This window comes from Poecilia reticulata, chromosome 18 (assembly GCF_904066995.2).
Source record: "Poecilia reticulata chromosome 18, P_reticulata-male-v2, whole genome shotgun sequence".
NCBI classification, from domain to species: domain Eukaryota; kingdom Metazoa; phylum Chordata; class Actinopteri; order Cyprinodontiformes; family Poeciliidae; genus Poecilia; species Poecilia reticulata.
The window spans coordinates 20316996-20334789 of NC_088847.1; the positions used below are offsets into that span (position 1 = coordinate 20316996).

The 17794-nt window shown below is 36.0% G+C and overlaps 1 protein-coding gene and 3 long non-coding RNA genes across 4 annotated transcripts in view; 3 read left to right on the top strand and 1 right to left on the bottom strand.

Annotated features, from left to right (window-relative positions):
- Positions 1-14875, top strand: part of LOC103480549 (uncharacterized) — a 28484-nt gene extending 13609 nt beyond the window's left edge. The window contains exons 10-18 of the mRNA XM_081599984.1: positions 424-864; positions 1091-1333; positions 1735-1992; positions 10646-10684; positions 11241-11681; positions 11905-12147; positions 12543-12800; positions 14081-14335; positions 14486-14875. Of these exons, the coding sequence (XP_081456110.1) occupies positions 424-864; positions 1091-1333; positions 1735-1992; positions 10646-10684; positions 11241-11681; positions 11905-12147; positions 12543-12800; positions 14081-14335; positions 14486-14766 (2459 nt within the window). The 3' untranslated portion in view covers positions 14767-14875. The remainder of the gene's footprint in view (positions 1-423; positions 865-1090; positions 1334-1734; positions 1993-10645; positions 10685-11240; positions 11682-11904; positions 12148-12542; positions 12801-14080; positions 14336-14485) is intronic.
- On the top strand, positions 2732-5141 carry LOC145548778 (uncharacterized). The gene is made up of 2 exons (XR_014084769.1): positions 2732-2814; positions 2911-5141. It is a non-coding gene; the product is annotated as an uncharacterized LOC145548778 (long non-coding RNA).
- On the bottom strand, positions 3890-6515 carry LOC103480547 (uncharacterized). The gene is made up of 3 exons (XR_014084768.1): positions 5928-6515; positions 5775-5848; positions 3890-4038 (listed from the first exon to the last, which is right to left on the bottom strand). It is a non-coding gene; the product is annotated as an uncharacterized LOC103480547 (long non-coding RNA).
- A 103-nt stretch (positions 14876-14978) lies between the features above and the next one.
- Positions 14979-16139, top strand: LOC145548777 (uncharacterized). Its single transcript, XR_014084767.1, has 3 exons — positions 14979-15128; positions 15463-15542; positions 15638-16139. It is a non-coding gene; the product is annotated as an uncharacterized LOC145548777 (long non-coding RNA).
- The last annotated feature ends 1655 nt before the right edge of the window (positions 16140-17794 follow it).

Here is a 17794-nt window from a genome sequence, read left to right on the forward strand (position 1 = left end):
AACTAAACATGAGTCTCCTTTGAATAACAGCAAAGTGAAATTGGTCATAAAATTTCTTAGTGAGTTTTATTTGCAGTGTTGTGTCTAAAACATAACAGGAGCAACAGTTTCAAAATGAAATGGAGTGAGAACTTTCTGATCATTGTTCACAGCAAAGATAAGAGACTTAAGTCTCTGAAGGAAAATTGTCTGTAACTGGATTTCAACCTGTCAGACTGTGGCATTGCATTTAGTGATAAGAAATTATGGAAGATATTATGATCTTACTTAGCTGCTAATCTATTGTCAGGTGCAGAAAAACCTCTTCACACTCATCCTCTCAAAATCTGATAGGTCAAAATGAAAGCAGAAGTATTTGGTATCTTTAAACTTATAATGTTTATCTTCTGTTTTTTCCACATGTTGTATTTGATGATGACCAAGCTTCTTGTACCGGCTGTGATTGTTGTGCTTCAGGCACAGAGTGCATCACCACTAATGGAGTTGTTCAATGCCTTGACCCCTGTGCCACATACACTGTACTGAACGATACATGGCGTTCAACAGAGTATACAGACAGAACAATCTATCGCTGTGACCGAAACATTGTCTGGAGTGGATGGTATCGCTTTTATTTGGGGCAGAGAAGCGCTCGGATGCCAGAGAAATGTGTAGCAGAATACCATTGTGGAACCGCTGCTCCTATGTGGATAAACGGGACTCATCCAGTCCAGCTTAATGAAATCGTAACTCGCAGTGTATTTGGTGCCTGGGCGGGTTCCTGCTTCTACTTTGCCGCCAGCACCATTCAGATCAAACTTTGTTCTGGATTCTATGTCTACAAAGTTCAACTGCCATCTTCCTGCAATCTGGCATATTGTGCAGGTACTTTTTTATGGTAATAATTTACAAATAATTAAAAAGTATCTTGTCTTTTACAACCAGAGAATTTCAATGGGCACACACACGCACACAAACCCTAATCAATTCGTTAATTTTTTTTAAATTTGTCATTTTCTTAACCGAACAAAATGTGTAGCATAATCTTTATGTTTGGTAAAAGAAAAATAATGATTTATATTGTAATTCATGTTGTATTTATCTGCATTAGAAATTCCACCCTTCATAGTTTTGGCACAAAATGAGACCAGCATCACTCTGCAGTGGAGCGCGGTCACCACCAGCTTTGTTCTCCAGTTTGACGGCACAGAGACAAACATCAATGCTCCAGATGGAGCTGCAACAGTGACTCACACAGTCTCATCTCTGACTGCTGGAACTATACACACATTCACTCTCTACACTGTGAGTGGAAATGTGAGAAACAATGGACAGCAACTGACAGCTGTTACAGGTGAGATATTCTACTGACGGTCAGCTTTTGTGGCTTGGACCACTATGTTTGGATCACAAATGGGAGAAAACCCTGGAAAAGACTGATAGATGTCTAAGAAAACAATTTAACTATAAATATAGAACTATATCTCTCTTCTCTGGCTGAGAACATAAAACAACCGGTTATAGTTTTGTAAGGTGAAAAGTTGTGATGGAAAGATCAATAATGTGTTTATAACATAGATGGCGAAAAGCAACCATATATTCCCTTCGCTCTACTTAACTGATTGACTTGGACATGTTTTTTTTTTCTTTGTCTGAGCCACCTTTAAGGTACTTGCATCTCATAGATGCTCAAGAAAAGCCACCTGCAAAAATCTAAACTGTACCATCTCTGAACATCTAATTTTTCTATTTCAGCTCCACAAAATGCAGAAGGATTTAAAAAATCAGGACAATATAAGAGCAACATCACCCTGCAGTGGAATAAAATCAACAACAACACCAGCTTTGTTCTCCAGTGTGACGGCATAGAGACAAAGATAAATGCACCAGATGGAGATGGACCAGTGATCCACACAGTTTCATCTCTCACTGTTGGAACCAAATACAATTTCACTCTCTACTCTGTGTTTGAGACCATCAGAAGCAGTGGAGTACAACTTGTAGCTTTCCTTGGTGAGATTATTTATTTATTTATAATGTATAAATGGATAGAAATTGAACATTGCTGATCGCACTTTTACAAGTCAACTGCACAGGAAAGGCAGACTTTCACAGGAAGTGCTTTTCACTAAAAAGCTGCCTAATTATATTAACTTCACTGACAAAAATACACATTATTTAATTTTGTTTAACTCGAAGTAAATTTTGCTCCAAATGGTTTTATTGCAGTTTTAAGAAAATAACTGCCACAAATTGAAGAAAGTAATTGCATTAATATTCCACTAAACATATTATTTATAATCTTCTTGACCCCAGAAATGTTTGATGTTAATTCATCCAATATCTTCTTGTCATTTGCTGAACCTTCTTGTTGACAACCATCATTGGGCTGAAATCTGTTTGACTTTCAACTAAAGAACCAAGTAAGTAAATCCATTTGTAAGATGCTTGCAGTTATTTTTTCTTTTAATAAATTAGCCTATTCAGCAAATTTAAGTTTTTAAGATTCATAATCAACTGTCAATGTCAGCAATCGGTGAGATCCATCCAATCAAATCTATGTGAAAAGCATCAATTAGCTCAAGTTTCTCTCTCTTACTGGAAACTAGATGGTAATAGTTGTGTTAATGATTTTACCAAATAATTAAGCCATTGTTACACCAGTGTTCATTTCTGAACTATATTAAAAATCCACCAAATTACCATGTAAATTGTTATATTTTGACATAATCACTATGTGTTTTTGTGTCAACAGGCTATATTATTCAAATGAAACTTAAATTCAATTCTCAGACACAACTATCAGATTCAGAGATGGAAAATGTTTTAGTGGAGGTGAGACCAACATTTGTTGAAGTTTAAATCTTTCTACTATCATTTAACTTGAATTTAATTGACTTTTGCAACGTTGAAATGTGTTTTGTTTTTCAGTTCTTCAAAGCTCATGGTTTATCACAGTTTTCTCTGAAAGTTCGCATCATCAAACCGTGAAGAAATCCAAGGATGAAATGGAGGATCAGTCCAGTTTCTTTAGTTAATATTTACTTTTGTCTTTGTTCTCTTAAATTTAATATATTATCAGCCACATGTATTTACTTAGGGAAAAAAAAGACAATTGCTTATTTAATATTCTATCATGCATGACTCTTTCGTCTAACTAGAGGTTAAGATGTTTTTTGTTTATATATATGTGTATATATATATATGTGTGTGTGTGTATATATTAGTTGGGTTTTTGTTGAGCTTAATAATGGCCATAATCTTTGTTTGTTTGAAGAAAATTGTTATAGCTGATAAAAATGACACAAAATGGCCACATTTAGATCATGAGGTGAAAAATTGCTATCAAAAGAAGTGAAACTAAATTCACTTTTTATGAAATTCAGCTTAGTTATTTTATTAAATATTTTTAGGTAATTTTATTTATTTTCTGATATTATTTCTCCTGCATATACATCCTGGTGAGATCAGTAATTTTGCTGCAACCTACTTTGATTCTTCCTTTATAGTTCACCAGATTTGCTAATATTCTTGGTCTTTCTTGGTCTTCATATTTGACGGACTCTACCTTTCCATTGTATTTAGTTTTGCAATTAAATGTTATTTTTGCATTTCATTTTGTGCCAACATGTCATTTGCTGAACCTTCAATTCAATCTGTAGAGACTCACACGGAGAAAGAAAACAGCAGTTAGACGGTTTATTGGACCGAGAACTTGGCGCTCGGACACCGGCAGAAGACGTGCCAGCTAAGAATCGCTGCAAGCTTGGACTATTGGCTCAGGGCGAAGCTCAGGGTAGTCTTCCCCCGGGCCCCGTTACTGGCGGTGGAGCACAGCTTAGAGGAGAAGGAGCCTGCAGGGAGCCTGGAAGATCCCTGGAAGGATGAGGGTGGAGACGGGGAGGGGGTGGGTCGAAGCACGTCTGCAGCTGGTGGATCCGAGGTTGATTGGCCTTTTGAAGGAGCTCTTGCAAGGTGATTGGCTGGAGCAGAGCAATGATCTGGTCCTGGTTGGCTGAGGCGTGGTAATGGGTCTCCCAGATAGAATTTTTGCCTAGGCTACATTTGCAAAAAACAATGAAAGAGGAAGGTGTGTGCATAATTTCTTAATGAAGAAAAAAATAAAGACATTCACAGAAAATGCAAAAACAGCCACAAGGATCATGAGTTACTACACTGTTTTTCTCAAATGATTATTTTTCTTTTTTTTTCTTGGCTTTTGTTTTATGTAAAACAGAATAAAAAACTATCTGTTGCAACTGGAGATAATGACAAGACCTCCATCTAGAGGCAGTCCTTATAATTACTAAACTCAAAAAGCACATAAAACCGCTTGAAAGAAAAAACATGCAACTAACTCAAAGAGGAAGAACATAGCGAGTCAAATGTGATACAAAAATTCTTATAAAATAAATGACATTGCAAAAAAAATAAAAAAATTGGATTTTGCTTCAAGGCTGCATGAAGATCCTAGTTCTAAAAAAATTGAATTTGTTGACTATTTTTTGATGGGTCAGGCTTTATAGGGTTAAGAAATGACCTTCCTCATTGATCTGTCCTCATTATTGACTGTCAGAGTACTAAATGGAAAGAAAAAAAACTTTATTTCCTGATTGTTATACTCTGTCAGATTAGAATTTAATCAACATTATTTGGTAATCAGCCCTTACTCTGGTCAATTTATCATTGCTCTGTGAAACCTACTCTTTATTGCAGTTTAAAGTGATTTTAACCCTGCTAGTCCAGATCCAAGTGGGCAACATCTGCTTGGGTTCAGCTCTACACTAACTATTTGAGGCCACATGTTTTGGTAACATTATGTAAGAAGGTTTTTCGTCACACCTTGGATTATCTTAATAAGCAGAAACAAGTCGAGCAAGTGCAACCCACAAGAAAGGTTACTTTAAATACCTTTAATAGTAGATGGCAAGTTAAGTTAATTTACCTTACTAATACCATCACTACAAAACTGTAAGGAAGTTGGGCCTGATCAGGAGATTCTAAATTCACGGGAGCCTAGTTGTGAGCAACAGAGGAGAGCACACAATGTATATAAAAAAAGTTGAATTTAATATAAACATTTGTGGATCCACATTGTACAAATAAACAAAAATTGCGCGCTTTTAAAAAAAAAATTTAAATAAATAACCCAGTCTTTTTGATGTCTGTCAAATGTTCATTCCAAGTTTGTTTAGTCTTTCCAATGTGTTTGTGAAATATTTTTTCAGAGTTTCACGGCTGGTGACCAGTCGGGTCACCATCTACCGGTTCACTCGGTCCTCTGGGCTGGGGCTCGCCATCCTAGTTCTTGTGAAGGTGATCTTGATGTCTCTGGGCACAATGCTTCAAAAGTGCACCATGAGAAAAAAAAAAAACACCTGGCCTGGAAGAAGGTCAAAGTAAAGCATCTTAAAATTCAGGATGCTAATATCAATAAAGCTTAAGCAACAATTCAAATTTCAAACTAAAAGTGCCAAAGTACATCTATAACACTAAATCGAACATTCAAAATGTGGATTAGAAACCCGCATTAGCTCTGACCTACAGAGAACAGAAAGTTCCTAAGTAATAAGAACACATTACAGCACCATCACATTAACAACGTTGAAATATTAAAACATGTACTAATAGAAAAAGAAGTACATTTACATTGAAAAAATACAACATACACAATAATAATGATATAAAGTTTACAATACAATTTTATTTTTATTAAATATGAACAGTTATTAGGTATTTTAGCCAATTTTTAGCGAATTTACTGGGCCAACGGCTGAGCGCGTGCGATTACTCACCGATGCTTCAATGCTACACAACTACCAGGGATTTTTTCCGGACGTCAGGTGTTAGAACAGAAGCTTTTGGAGATCTAATAAATAAAAAATAAAAAAAACAGATTCACTATTTTGAATTATGAATTCAGCGATACTAATTTAACATTGTCTTACCAATTTCCAGGATTCTTCAAAGAATTTAACGCAATCTTCTAGGTAATTTACGTGACAACCGTCAGCTCTCAAGGGAGTTAAACGCAATCTGAGCTAAATCTCAGCGCTGCAGTTAAAGGGGAGGGTCAATCAACCTGATTGGCTGATGTGAAATCAAACGGTGCCAGTTATTGGTTGTTTGAACTGTCACTAAAAGCAATCACTAAAGGGATAGTTCACAGGTTTAAAAGAATTTTATTTTAGCACTTTTTTATCAATATTTATGAACATATTTACAAACATATTCTTTTTTTAAACTTTACTTTTTACACTCATTGTAGTATAAGATATTAAATCAACATCTATTCATTTTACTTGTGTTTTTAACACTGGGTTACACAAGACACAGATAAATAAAATATTGCCTGCTGTTCTTTATTTGTTGTCATGTTAAGATGGAAGATTAGCACCATATCGAACCATACTGGATTTTTTTCAAACATACTTTTATGTTTCAGTCTTAAAAAAAAACCATTGTCTTATTATGAATCAAAGTGACACTTTCAGCAGGGCCAGCACAAGGCACAAGCAAACTAAGCAGCCGCCTAGGGCCCCAAGGCCACTAAGCCCTCCCCTCCCACCCCCTCATCCCCCCAGTGGAGCTGATCTTTGTTTTGTTTTTTGTTTTTTTTAGCAATTTCTATGTCATAATATCAAAAGCGCACAATTTCACTTTTTTATTTGATTTGTTTTTACAATAATATATATTAGTTATAGTTAATGTATGTAGAAATTATTTTGTGAATAAAAAGAAAATTATAAATTGCTCTTGGGGGCCCTGGTGGCCGGGGAAGGTACCTCACTCTTCGCCGGTATCATGAGCTGCTGTGCAATGTGCAGAGCGCATCCTAACGTCCAAAGCTCCGGTCAGAAGTTAAGCAAAGCAATGTTTTAAAAAAGGACTTATCCTTCAGGGAGGGAGAAAAAGATGAAGAATAGAAAAAAGCCAAGATAAAGGTTTGTTTTAATGTGCCTTGGTAATGTAATGTAATGTAAAAGATTAGTAAAGCTGCTTGATAGCGACCTGGAACGGTCCAGTTCAACAGCCAAACATTTATGCTAGCGTCTTTGTGTTTGTGTGAAACAGTTTAAACTTTAAATTAGAGTTTATTCTCATGGTTGGCTCGGTATATTTCTGAGGTATTTTTGGCTTCAAAACGCCGTGTTTTGATAATTAAAAATTCTCAGTGTTTGACATTGTCTAGTAAAATGTTTACGTCAGGCTACATAGCTGCTACGTCGATGAGCTGCTCTATGCTGTAGTTGGGGATATGTTGTTTGCTGCTGAGCATAATCATTTTGTGGCTAAAACAAACATTATTTATACATCAACTTATAAGTTGAAAAAAGACTCACCTGATATAAATTACATTTTTAGCTATTGGAGTAACGCTTATGAGAAATTTATTAAATCAAATAATGTCATGAATATGTGTGTAGGGCTGCACTGATTGCAGTTTTCTGGCCGATCCCTGGTTACCGATCTTTAAAAAGCCTGACCTGCCGATTTTGATGTCGGCTGATATGAATTTTCTTTTGTATGAAATGTTGCTAAATATAGCAAGAAAGACACTGAGTTGGCAAGAGTGGGGTGAATATTGTTAACTGTAAACGTGCAGACCTGACCTGGTGGGTCGGTCTGTGTGTCAAACCTCTCACTGTAGAGCAAAAGAGGACAGAGACTAATTTATAAACCTTTGCTGACAAAGATAGGATTATGGGATAAAATGGGCTTCACGTGTAAGTATCGGCCAATCATGAATCATGATCCCCCAAAATTAAGGAAATCGGCGCCCAGAAATCAACTGGTTGATAAATCAGCTGGCAAATAAATGTATCCTATTTTATGCAATGTAAACAGCACTACCAGAGATGCAATAAGTTTATAGCAGGTGTGTGAATGATCTAATGATCAGACTGCTGATTGCAGCCAGTTAGCAGAACAAGAGGGCCCCAAAACTAAATTTCGCTTAGGGCCCCATGGAGGCTTGGGCCGGCCCTGACTTTCAGTAAGACACGAGGATAAAAATATGTAATTCATGGCTATGTCAGAAACATTTAACAACCATGGCTACTCTTGTGATTATTTTACTAAATAGAAAATATTTGATTACTCCTGGGTTTGTTTTTCTCTTTCCCTCCTTGTTCATGTGTTTGTTCAGGTGTGCACCGATCCGTCACCTGCTCTCAAGAGCAAAATATCAGTTAAAACAAGAGAAAGGAAAAGCGACCACAAATCAGTCACCCCAACAAGTCCAGCAGGGGGCGACAAAAACATAAAAACTGGACCGTCTTAAAATGCAGTCACAGAAGCAAAGAACAGAAGCTAAAAATCTGTTTCTGCAGATTTTTAGCTAGATTTCATATTTAGTTTGATTTCATATTAAGCTGTTGTGGTTAAAGATCAAGTGAAGTGATAATTACATGAACTACTGCCCTCTGATCCACCGTCGCCCCTGCATGGCAGAAACAACTTTCCGTGCGAAGAACAAAAACATTGGTTTCTCAGAAACACCTTGTTTTATGTTCCAGACTGTAGCACTGTTTTTGCTCTTTTACAAGGTGCTTCATTCATACTTTCTGCTTTGCATTGCAAAGCTTCTTATCTTCTTTGCACAGAAATTTGTAAATGTCCAATGCTTATAAGTACAAAGGCAAATGGAACAATGCACACCCTGCATTCTCTTGTTTGCTCTAATATCATCTAGACCAGTGATTCCCAAAGATTTTCTTCTGGGCCCCTCTTTGGATTACAATAAAATCCCTCCCTTCCCTCCTGACCCATGTTCATCACGCCACCCCACCCTCCTGCAATGGCACTGTGCTCCCCCAGGGGGCGCGCCCCACACTTTGGAAACCACTACCCTACACACTGTGTAAGATGCTTCTTTACTTTCATTTTGCAAAAAGTTATCTATGGCAGATCCATTCCACAGGAAATGATTATTTACAGTATCAGTTACAGTTGTGATATAAAATAGACTCCATTTCCATGTCATGCAAAGCTTTGGTTCTCTAGGTTCTCTGGACCTTAACGGTTCTATAGCTCGTTAGCTGGTTGTGCTAATTAAAGAGATCTCAGATGTTGGTGGTGGAATCTGATGAAACTCTCTGTGGTTTTGAGGTCCCAGTCTCAGCTGTCCTGCTAAAGCCTCAACATTCCACAACTCTGGCGTTTCCTCATTGAGCCCTAGGTATTTTTAAGCTTTTCCTGTTTCACAGTCCTTTTCCTTTTCTCAGTCTCACAAACTATAATGTTAGCGATAAAACAGAAATAATGATTCAACTTCTCCTTCTATGAACTCTATAAATGTTGAACTCTAGCAACTTAAATGACACTAATATGTTTTCATCATTTCCGTGTCCTTTTACTGTCACACATCCTGCAAAGTGACAATATATGTATATGTGGCATTCATGGAAAATGAATCTCTTCCATGAATGCCACGCCCATCTATAGTACCTTTAAACATGCAGAGCATCTCAAGACTTTGTCTCTGTGTGCCTTGAAGCCTTGAAGCTGTCATCTGCTTGTCTGTGTTGTGAAATGCATTTATAGTGTTTGGATGTAGAACGTATTTTCTTGATACTTCATTTTATCTCAAGCTTTCACTGATGGATTACAGGCTCATCCTGTTTGGGCTCTCAGGTTTGTGTCTGTTGTTTTTCTTATTCTAACAACTTAAAGTCTTTTTTCTTTTAGCGTTTCTTCCACAGAGGAAAAGTGAGGCAGAGATGCAACATAAGAAAAAGGTTAAAATTAAAGTAATGTGTTGAACATATGTGCACTATGTACATTTTCATAGTGCACATGTACACTATGAAAATGTGCATTTTCACAGTGTACATGAAAATGTACATGAGGTGTGATTGGCACGTTCACCTCAATGCATGGGTTCAAACCTTTCCTCAACTTTTAGGTACATTAGAATTACCAATATTATTTACAATTTCTAGTAGTGTAAATTTTGTTTATAGCTTGAACAAATGTTTCTATTGGTCTTACACCAGGGTTTTGTGATGGCTACTCCAAAACATTAACTTTGCTGTTCTTTCATGTTAATCTAAAAAAAATATTAATGTCATTTACCATTCAAAAGACTAATTTGTTGTTGAGCTACAACTTTCAGGATGATGTCTTCAATTGATGATGGAATATGTTTATGAAATTCCACCTTTTTTCTGCAGATATAACAATATCTGAAAAAAAACACTTCAGTTATCATTAAAAATGAAGGTATTTGTTTCAAACTATAATCTGGCTTCTTCATGTTGCCAGTGGATAATGTGATCTTCCTCGCTAAATGTTGCTTTAGCTGATGTTGGAAAATGAGACGACTTCAGCATCTTTGCAAAGTCAAAAGGACAAATCAGATTTGTTTATACTGTTTATGATAGCCTGACTGATTTGTTTAAACTTTTACATGATGTCAAACATTTAAGCGGTGTGTTTACACTACAGGTCCACCTGGATTTAACTATGATCTTGTCTAACAAATCAATGACATCCCACTGAGATTTCTGTAACAGTTTAACTGATTTTACTTGACTTACTTAAAGTTACATAAAAAGGTTTCTCTCTATTATTCGGAATCTAGCAAATTGTTTTAATTTATATATGTAAATGTCTAATTTCAATGTATGATTTGCTGTTTTCATATTTTGTTTCTTTTTAATGGTAGTTTTTCTACAAACTTCATTGATCTCTGTGGCTACTGGTAAGACTTTACATCTTATTATGAAAGAGACTTTTTCACACCAGATATCTGTTAGTTTTATCTGCAGTCTTTTGGTTGGTTGTTCAAGACGTCTGAGTTTGAGAAAAGATTTGGGGAATAATTTTCTCATTGAGCTTACTGTGTAACAACTAAACACGAGTCTCCTTTGAACCACAGCAAAGTGAAATTGGTCATAAAATTTCTTAGTGAGTTTTATTTGCAGTGTTGTGTCTAAAACATAACAGGAGCAACAGTTTCAAAATGAAATGGAGTGAGAACTTTCTGATCATTGTTCACAGCAAAGATCAGAGTCTCTGAAGGAAAATTGTAACTGGATTTCAACCTGTCAGACTGTGGCATTGCATTTCGTGATAAGAAATTATAGAAGATATTATGATCTTACTTACCTGCTAATCTATTGTCAGGTGCAGGAAAACCTCTTCACCCACATTCTCTCAAAATCTGATAGGTCAAAATGAAAGCAGAAGTATTTGGTATCTTTAAACTTATAATGTTTATCTTCTGTTTTTTCCACATGTATTTGATGATGACCAAGCTTCTTGTACCGGCTGTGATTGTTGTGCTTCAGGCACAGAGTGCATCACCACCAATGGAGTTGTTGAATGCCTTGACCCCTGTGCCACATACACTGTGGTGAATGATGCCTGGCGTTCAACAGAGAATACAGACTATTCAGTCTTACACTGTGACCGAAACATTGTCTGGAGTGGTTGGTATCGCTTTTATTTGGGGCAGAGCAGCGCTCGGATACCAGAGAAATGTGTAGCAGAATACCGATGCGGAACTCATGCTACTTTGTGGATAAACGGGGCTCATCCAGTCCAGCTTAATGAAATCGTAACTCGCAATGTATTTGGTTCCTGGGCGGGTTCCTGCTTATATTTTGCCTCAAACACCATCCAGATCAAACTTTGTTCTGGATTCTATGTCTACAAAGTTCAACTGCCATCTTCCTGCAATCTGGCATATTGTGCAGGTACTGTTTTATGGTAATAATTTATAAATAATTTAAAATTATCTGTTTTCCTTTTACAACCAGATGATTTCAATGTGCACACATACACAAACCCTCATCGTTAGATTTTTTTGAAATTTCAGTTACTTCCTTAACCGAACCAAATGTGTAGCATAATCTTTATGTTTGGTAAAAGAAAAATAATGATTTATATTGTAATTCATGTTGTATTTATCTGCATTAGAAATTCCACCCTTCATAGTTCTGGCACAAAGTGAGACCAGCATCACTCTGCAGTGGAGCGCGGTCACCACCAGCTTTGTTCTCCAGTATGACGGCACAGAGACAAACATCAATGCTCCAGATGGAGCTGCAACAGTGACTCACACAGTCTCATCTCTGACTGCTGGAACCATACACACATTCACTCTCTACACTGTGACTGGAAATGTGAGAAACAGTGGAGGACAACTGACAGCTGTTACAGGTGAGATAATTCAGTAACAGTCAGCTTCAGTGACTTGGACCATTACGTTTGTGTGATTTGGGAGAAAACCCTGGAAAAGACTCATAGATGTCTAAGAGAACAATATGACTAAAACTATAGAACTATATTTCTCTTCTCTGGCTGAGAACATAAAACAACCGGTTATAGTTTTGTAAGGTCAAAAATGTGATAGATCAGTAATATGTTTATAACATAGATGGCAAAAACCAATCATATATTCCTTCTGCTCTACATAATTGTTTGATTGACCTGGACCTTTTTTTTTTTTTGTCTGAGCTACAATTAAGATACCGGCATCTCATAGATGTACAAGAAAACCCAACTGCAGAAATCTCAACTTTACCATTTCTGAGCATTTCATTTTTCTCTATCAGCTCCTCAAAATGCAGGAGGATTTACAAAGTCAGGACAAGATGAGAGCAGCATCACCCTGCAGTGGAATAAAATCAACAGCAGCACCAGCTTTGTTCTCCAGTTTAGCGGCACACAGACAAACATCAATGCACCAGATGGAGATGGACCAGTGATCCACATAGTTTCATCTCTCACTGCTGGAACCAAATACACTTTCATTCTCTTCTCTGTGTTTGAGGGCATTAAAAGCAGTGGAGTACAACTTACTGCTGTCACAGGTAAGATATTTCAGAGACTGGAAAATCACTGCTTCTCTGCAACAAAAGCAGTCAGCTTTGGTGGATTGGGCCACTATGTTTGGATCATTTTAATAAGGTACAAATGGGAGAAAACCTTGGAAAAGACTTATAGATATCTACCTGTAAAAGGTGTGCTCTGTAGCAATTTTAGAAAGAAAATAAATTTTGTGCTTGTACATTGTAATATCAGAAATTTATTATTATGATATAAGATAAAGATATTATGATGATTGTTTTAATTTTTAATTTAATCCATATGGTAACATAAATACATGCATACTGTAAATGCTTTTTTAGAAATGTACAGCTACTTTTAAATATATGTAAGGATCAGTAACACAAATTTCGTTGCTTGTGCTTTTTACTAAACTGTGCACGAAAAACATTCCTATATATCCTCTTGGGGGATCTTGTCACTCATTTCTTTGTTGTTAACAGTTTGCGTGAGAGACGGGTCAAAGGTCAGAAGTGCTTCATTCATATTTATGAAATGAGGCCGATGGAAGTCTTTGCTATCTTTGTTTGAGTGAATGTGCTTTTGAGTCATTGCACAATATCAGTGGACCTCTGTGAGCTACTCATCAATTTGATTGGTCTATTGTTGCTGGGAAAATGTTTTTGGTGGGATGAAAAAAGAAAAGAAACATAGTGTAGACCGCAGTGGGGAAAAATGAGGGGGGAAAAGTAGCAGCTTATAGTCCAGAATTTACGGTAAAAGGGTTATATAGATGGTTGAGATGATGGAAAGATCAATAATGTGTTTACAACATAGATGGCAAAAAGCAATCATATATTCCCTCTGCTCTACATACAGGTCCTTCTCAAAAAATTAGCATATTGTGAGCCTCAGGAATCTTTTGCAGGTGTTTAGAGTTACTTCATTGATTCAGATGATGAGGTTAACTGCTCGTTCAGAGAACCTTTTCATGATATGCACATTTTTTGAGACAGGGATTTTGGGTTTTTATGAGCTCTATGCCAAAATCATCAGTATTAAAACAATAAAAGACCTGAAATATTTCAGTTGGTGTGCAATGAATCTAAAACATATGACAGTTTAATTTTTATCTTTACATTATGGAAAATAATGAACTTTATCACAATATGCTAATTTTCTGAGAAGGACCTGTAATTGTTTGATTGAACTAGACATGTTTTTGTCTGAGCTACAATTAAGACACTGGTAATTCATAGATACACAAAAAAAAACAATCGCAAAAATCAAAACTACAATTTCTGAACATCTCTTTCTATATCAGCTCCTCAAAATGCAGGAGGATTTACAAATTCAGGACAAAATGAGTCCAGCATCACCCTGCAGTGGAATAAAATCAACAACATCAACTTTGTTCTCCAGTATGATGGCATAGAGACAAACATCAGTGCACCAGATGGAAATATACCAGTGATCCACACCGTTTCATCTCTCACTGCTGGAACCAAATACACATTCACTCTAATCTCTGTGTTTGAGGGCATCAGAAGCAGTGGAGTACAACTCACAGCTGTCACAGGTAAGATGTTTCAGAAACTGGAGAGTCACTGCTTCTCTGCATAAAAAGCTTTCAGCTTTGGTGGCTTGGACCAATGACTCACACTAGTACAAGCCACTTGTGTGAATCATTTGTGTGAACATCTCTGAACATCTAATTTTTCTATTTCAGCTCCTCAAAATGTAGAAGGATTTAAAAAATCAGGACAATATAAGAGCAGCATCACCCTGCAGTGGAATAAAATCAACAACAGCACCAGCTTTGTTCTCCAGTGTGACGGCATAGAGACAAACATCAATGCACCAGATGGAGATGGACCAGTGACCCACATTGTTTCATCTCTCACTCCTGGAACCAGATACACATTCACTCTGTACTCTGTGTTTGAGACAATCAGAAGCAGTGGAGTACAACTTGTAGCTTTCCTTGGTGAGATTATTTATAATGTGTAAATGGATAGAAATTGAACATTGCTGATCACACTTTTACAAGTCAACTGCAACAGGAAAGGCACTTTCACAGGAAGTTCTTTTCACTTAAAAACTGCCTAATTATATTAACTTCACTGACAGAAATACACAAAACAAAACTTTAATTTGAAGTAGATTTGCTCCAAATGGTTTTATTTCATATTTAAAGAAATAACTGCCACAAATTGAATAAATTAATTACATTAATTATATTTCACTAAACATATTAGTTAAAATCTTCTTGACCCCAGAAATATTTGATGTTAATTCATACAATATTCTCATTTTTATGTTGACAACCATCATTGTGCTGAAATCTGTTTGATCTTCAACTAAAGAACCAAGTAAGTAAATCCATTTGTAAGATCCTTGCAGTTATTTCTTCTTTTAATAAATTAGCCTATACAACAAATTTTATTTAATTTTTAAGATTTATAATCAACTGTCAATGTCAGCAATCGGTGAGATCCATCCAATCAAATCTATGTGAAAAGCTTCAATTAGCTCAATTTTCTCTCTCTTACTGGAAACTAGATGGTAATAGTTGTGTTAAAGATTTTACCAAATAATTAAGCCATTGTTACACCAGTGTTCATTTCTGAACTATATTGAAAATCCACCAAATTACCATGTAAATTGTTATATTTTGACATAATGATTGTGTTTTTGTGTCAACAGGCTATATTATTAGAATGAAACTTGAATTAAATTCTCAGACACAACTATCAGATTCAGAGATGGAAGATGTTTTAGTGGAGGTGAGACCAATATTTATTGACGTTTAAATCTTTCTACTATCATTTACTTGAATTTAATTGACTTTTGCAGCGTTGAAATGTGTTTTGTTTTTCAGTTCTTCAAAGCTCATGGTTTATCACAGTTTTCCCTGAAAGTTCGCATCATCAAACCGTGAAGAAATCCAAGGATGAAATGGAGGATCAGTCCAGTTTCTTTAGTTAATATTTACTTTTGTCTTTGTTCTCTTAAATTTAATATATTATCAGCCAGATGTATTTACTTAGGGAAAAAAAAGATCATTGCTTATTTTATATTCTATCATGCATGACTCTTTCGTCTAACTAGTGGTTAAGATGTTTATTTGTCTGTTTGTTTGGTTATTTTACAGGACTCAGTTGAATTTATTAGGATTACTATAATTATCTTTTTATGCACATATTGTGTTGGGTTTCTGTTGAGTTTAACAATGGCCATAATCTTTCTTTGTTTGTATAAAATTGTTACAACTAAAAAAAAATTAGCACTAGAAATTGTAATCATAAAAAGAATTGAAACTACATTCACTTTTTATGAAATTCAGCTTAGTTATTTTATTAAATGTTTAAATATTTTTAGGTAATTTTATGTATTTGTTTCTGATATTATTTCTCCTGCATATACATCCTGGTAGATCAGTACTTTTGCTGCACCCTACTTTGATTTTTCCTCTCACCATAGTTCACCAGATTTGCTAATATTCTTGCTCTTTGTTGGACTTCATACTTGATGGACTCTACCTTTCCATTGTATTTAGAAAAGAAATTTGCAATGAGTTTTGCAATTACATTTTATTTTTGCATTCTACTTTTTTGCCTACATGCCATCTGGTGATCCTTCAATCGCAAGAAACAATGAAAGAGAATAAGTCATAGGGAGGAAGGACCTATAGCAGTGTGTGAGTAATTAACAAAAATAAAGAAATTCACAGAAACCACAAAAGCAGAACCACAAGGATCATGAGTTACATTATTTTTCTCAGATTATTATTTTTCTTTTCTTTTTACTCTGTCAGATTAGATTTTAATCAACATTAATTGTTATCAAATACGAATAATGTTCATATTGCTTTATACAACCTGCACTTCACTACAGTTGAATGTGATTTATTACCCCAACCAGACCAGATCCAAGTGGGCAACATCTGCTTGGGTTCAGCTCTACACTAACTATTTGAAGCCATATGTTTTGGACATGTAACATTATGTAAGGAGGGTTTTCTTCACACCTTGAAGCAGAAACAAGTTGAAAAGGACACACATTTTACTAAATAAAATATTGCCTGCTTTTATTTGTCTTTGTCATGTAAAGCTGTAAGATTAGTATCATATCAAACCATACTGAATTTCTTTCAGACATACTTTCATGTTTCAATCTTAAAAAGACACATGGTCTTATTGTGAATTAAAGTGACACTTTCAGTAAGATGTGAGGATAAAAACATCCAACTCTCCACCGATCCACTCAATACCAGTAGATGGCGGTAGTGCGCATCTAAACGTTGCTTGCTAACCGCCTTAAAAAGATTTATTATTTTTGTCACTTCAGCAACAGCAATATGTACGGAAGAGGATTAGGGATACTGGAAAAAATAAATAAAACAGTTCTGACTTTAATCTCAGAATTCTGAGATTAATACACATTAATCTCTGAGAAAAAAGTCAGAATTCTGACTTTAAACTCAGAATTCTGACTTTAATCTCAGAAGTCAGAATTCTGAGATTAAAGTCAAAATTAAAGTCAGAATTCTGAGTTTAAACTTCTAGGACAACATAAGGAAGATGTTGTCGAAGACCGCGAAGAAAATATCAGGTGGAGATATTTTGGGTTTGAGGAGCTAATTCCAGAGGACCAAAGCCACACGGACGTTTCCGCCAACATCGCCAGTGGCATTTCAGGTGTTGTGACGAGATTAACAAGTTTCACCCCTGAAGATGCCGTGGCTTTGGAGACCATCTGTGCAATGAATTGGGAAACTTGTTCTGAGGACACAGATGAAGAAAAAGATGACATGGACGCTTCCACCAACCTTGTCAGTGCCGCTTCAGGGGTATTGACACCTCTAAACGATTTTACCCCTGAAGATAGCATGGCTTTTGAATGTGGACTGGACTTAGAAACATGCCCTGGGGACGCAGATGAAGTACAAAGTGACATGGACGCTTCTGCCAACCTTGTCAGTGGCACTTCAGGTGTCTTGACAAGTTTGGCAACTTCTACTGATGAAGATCCTGTG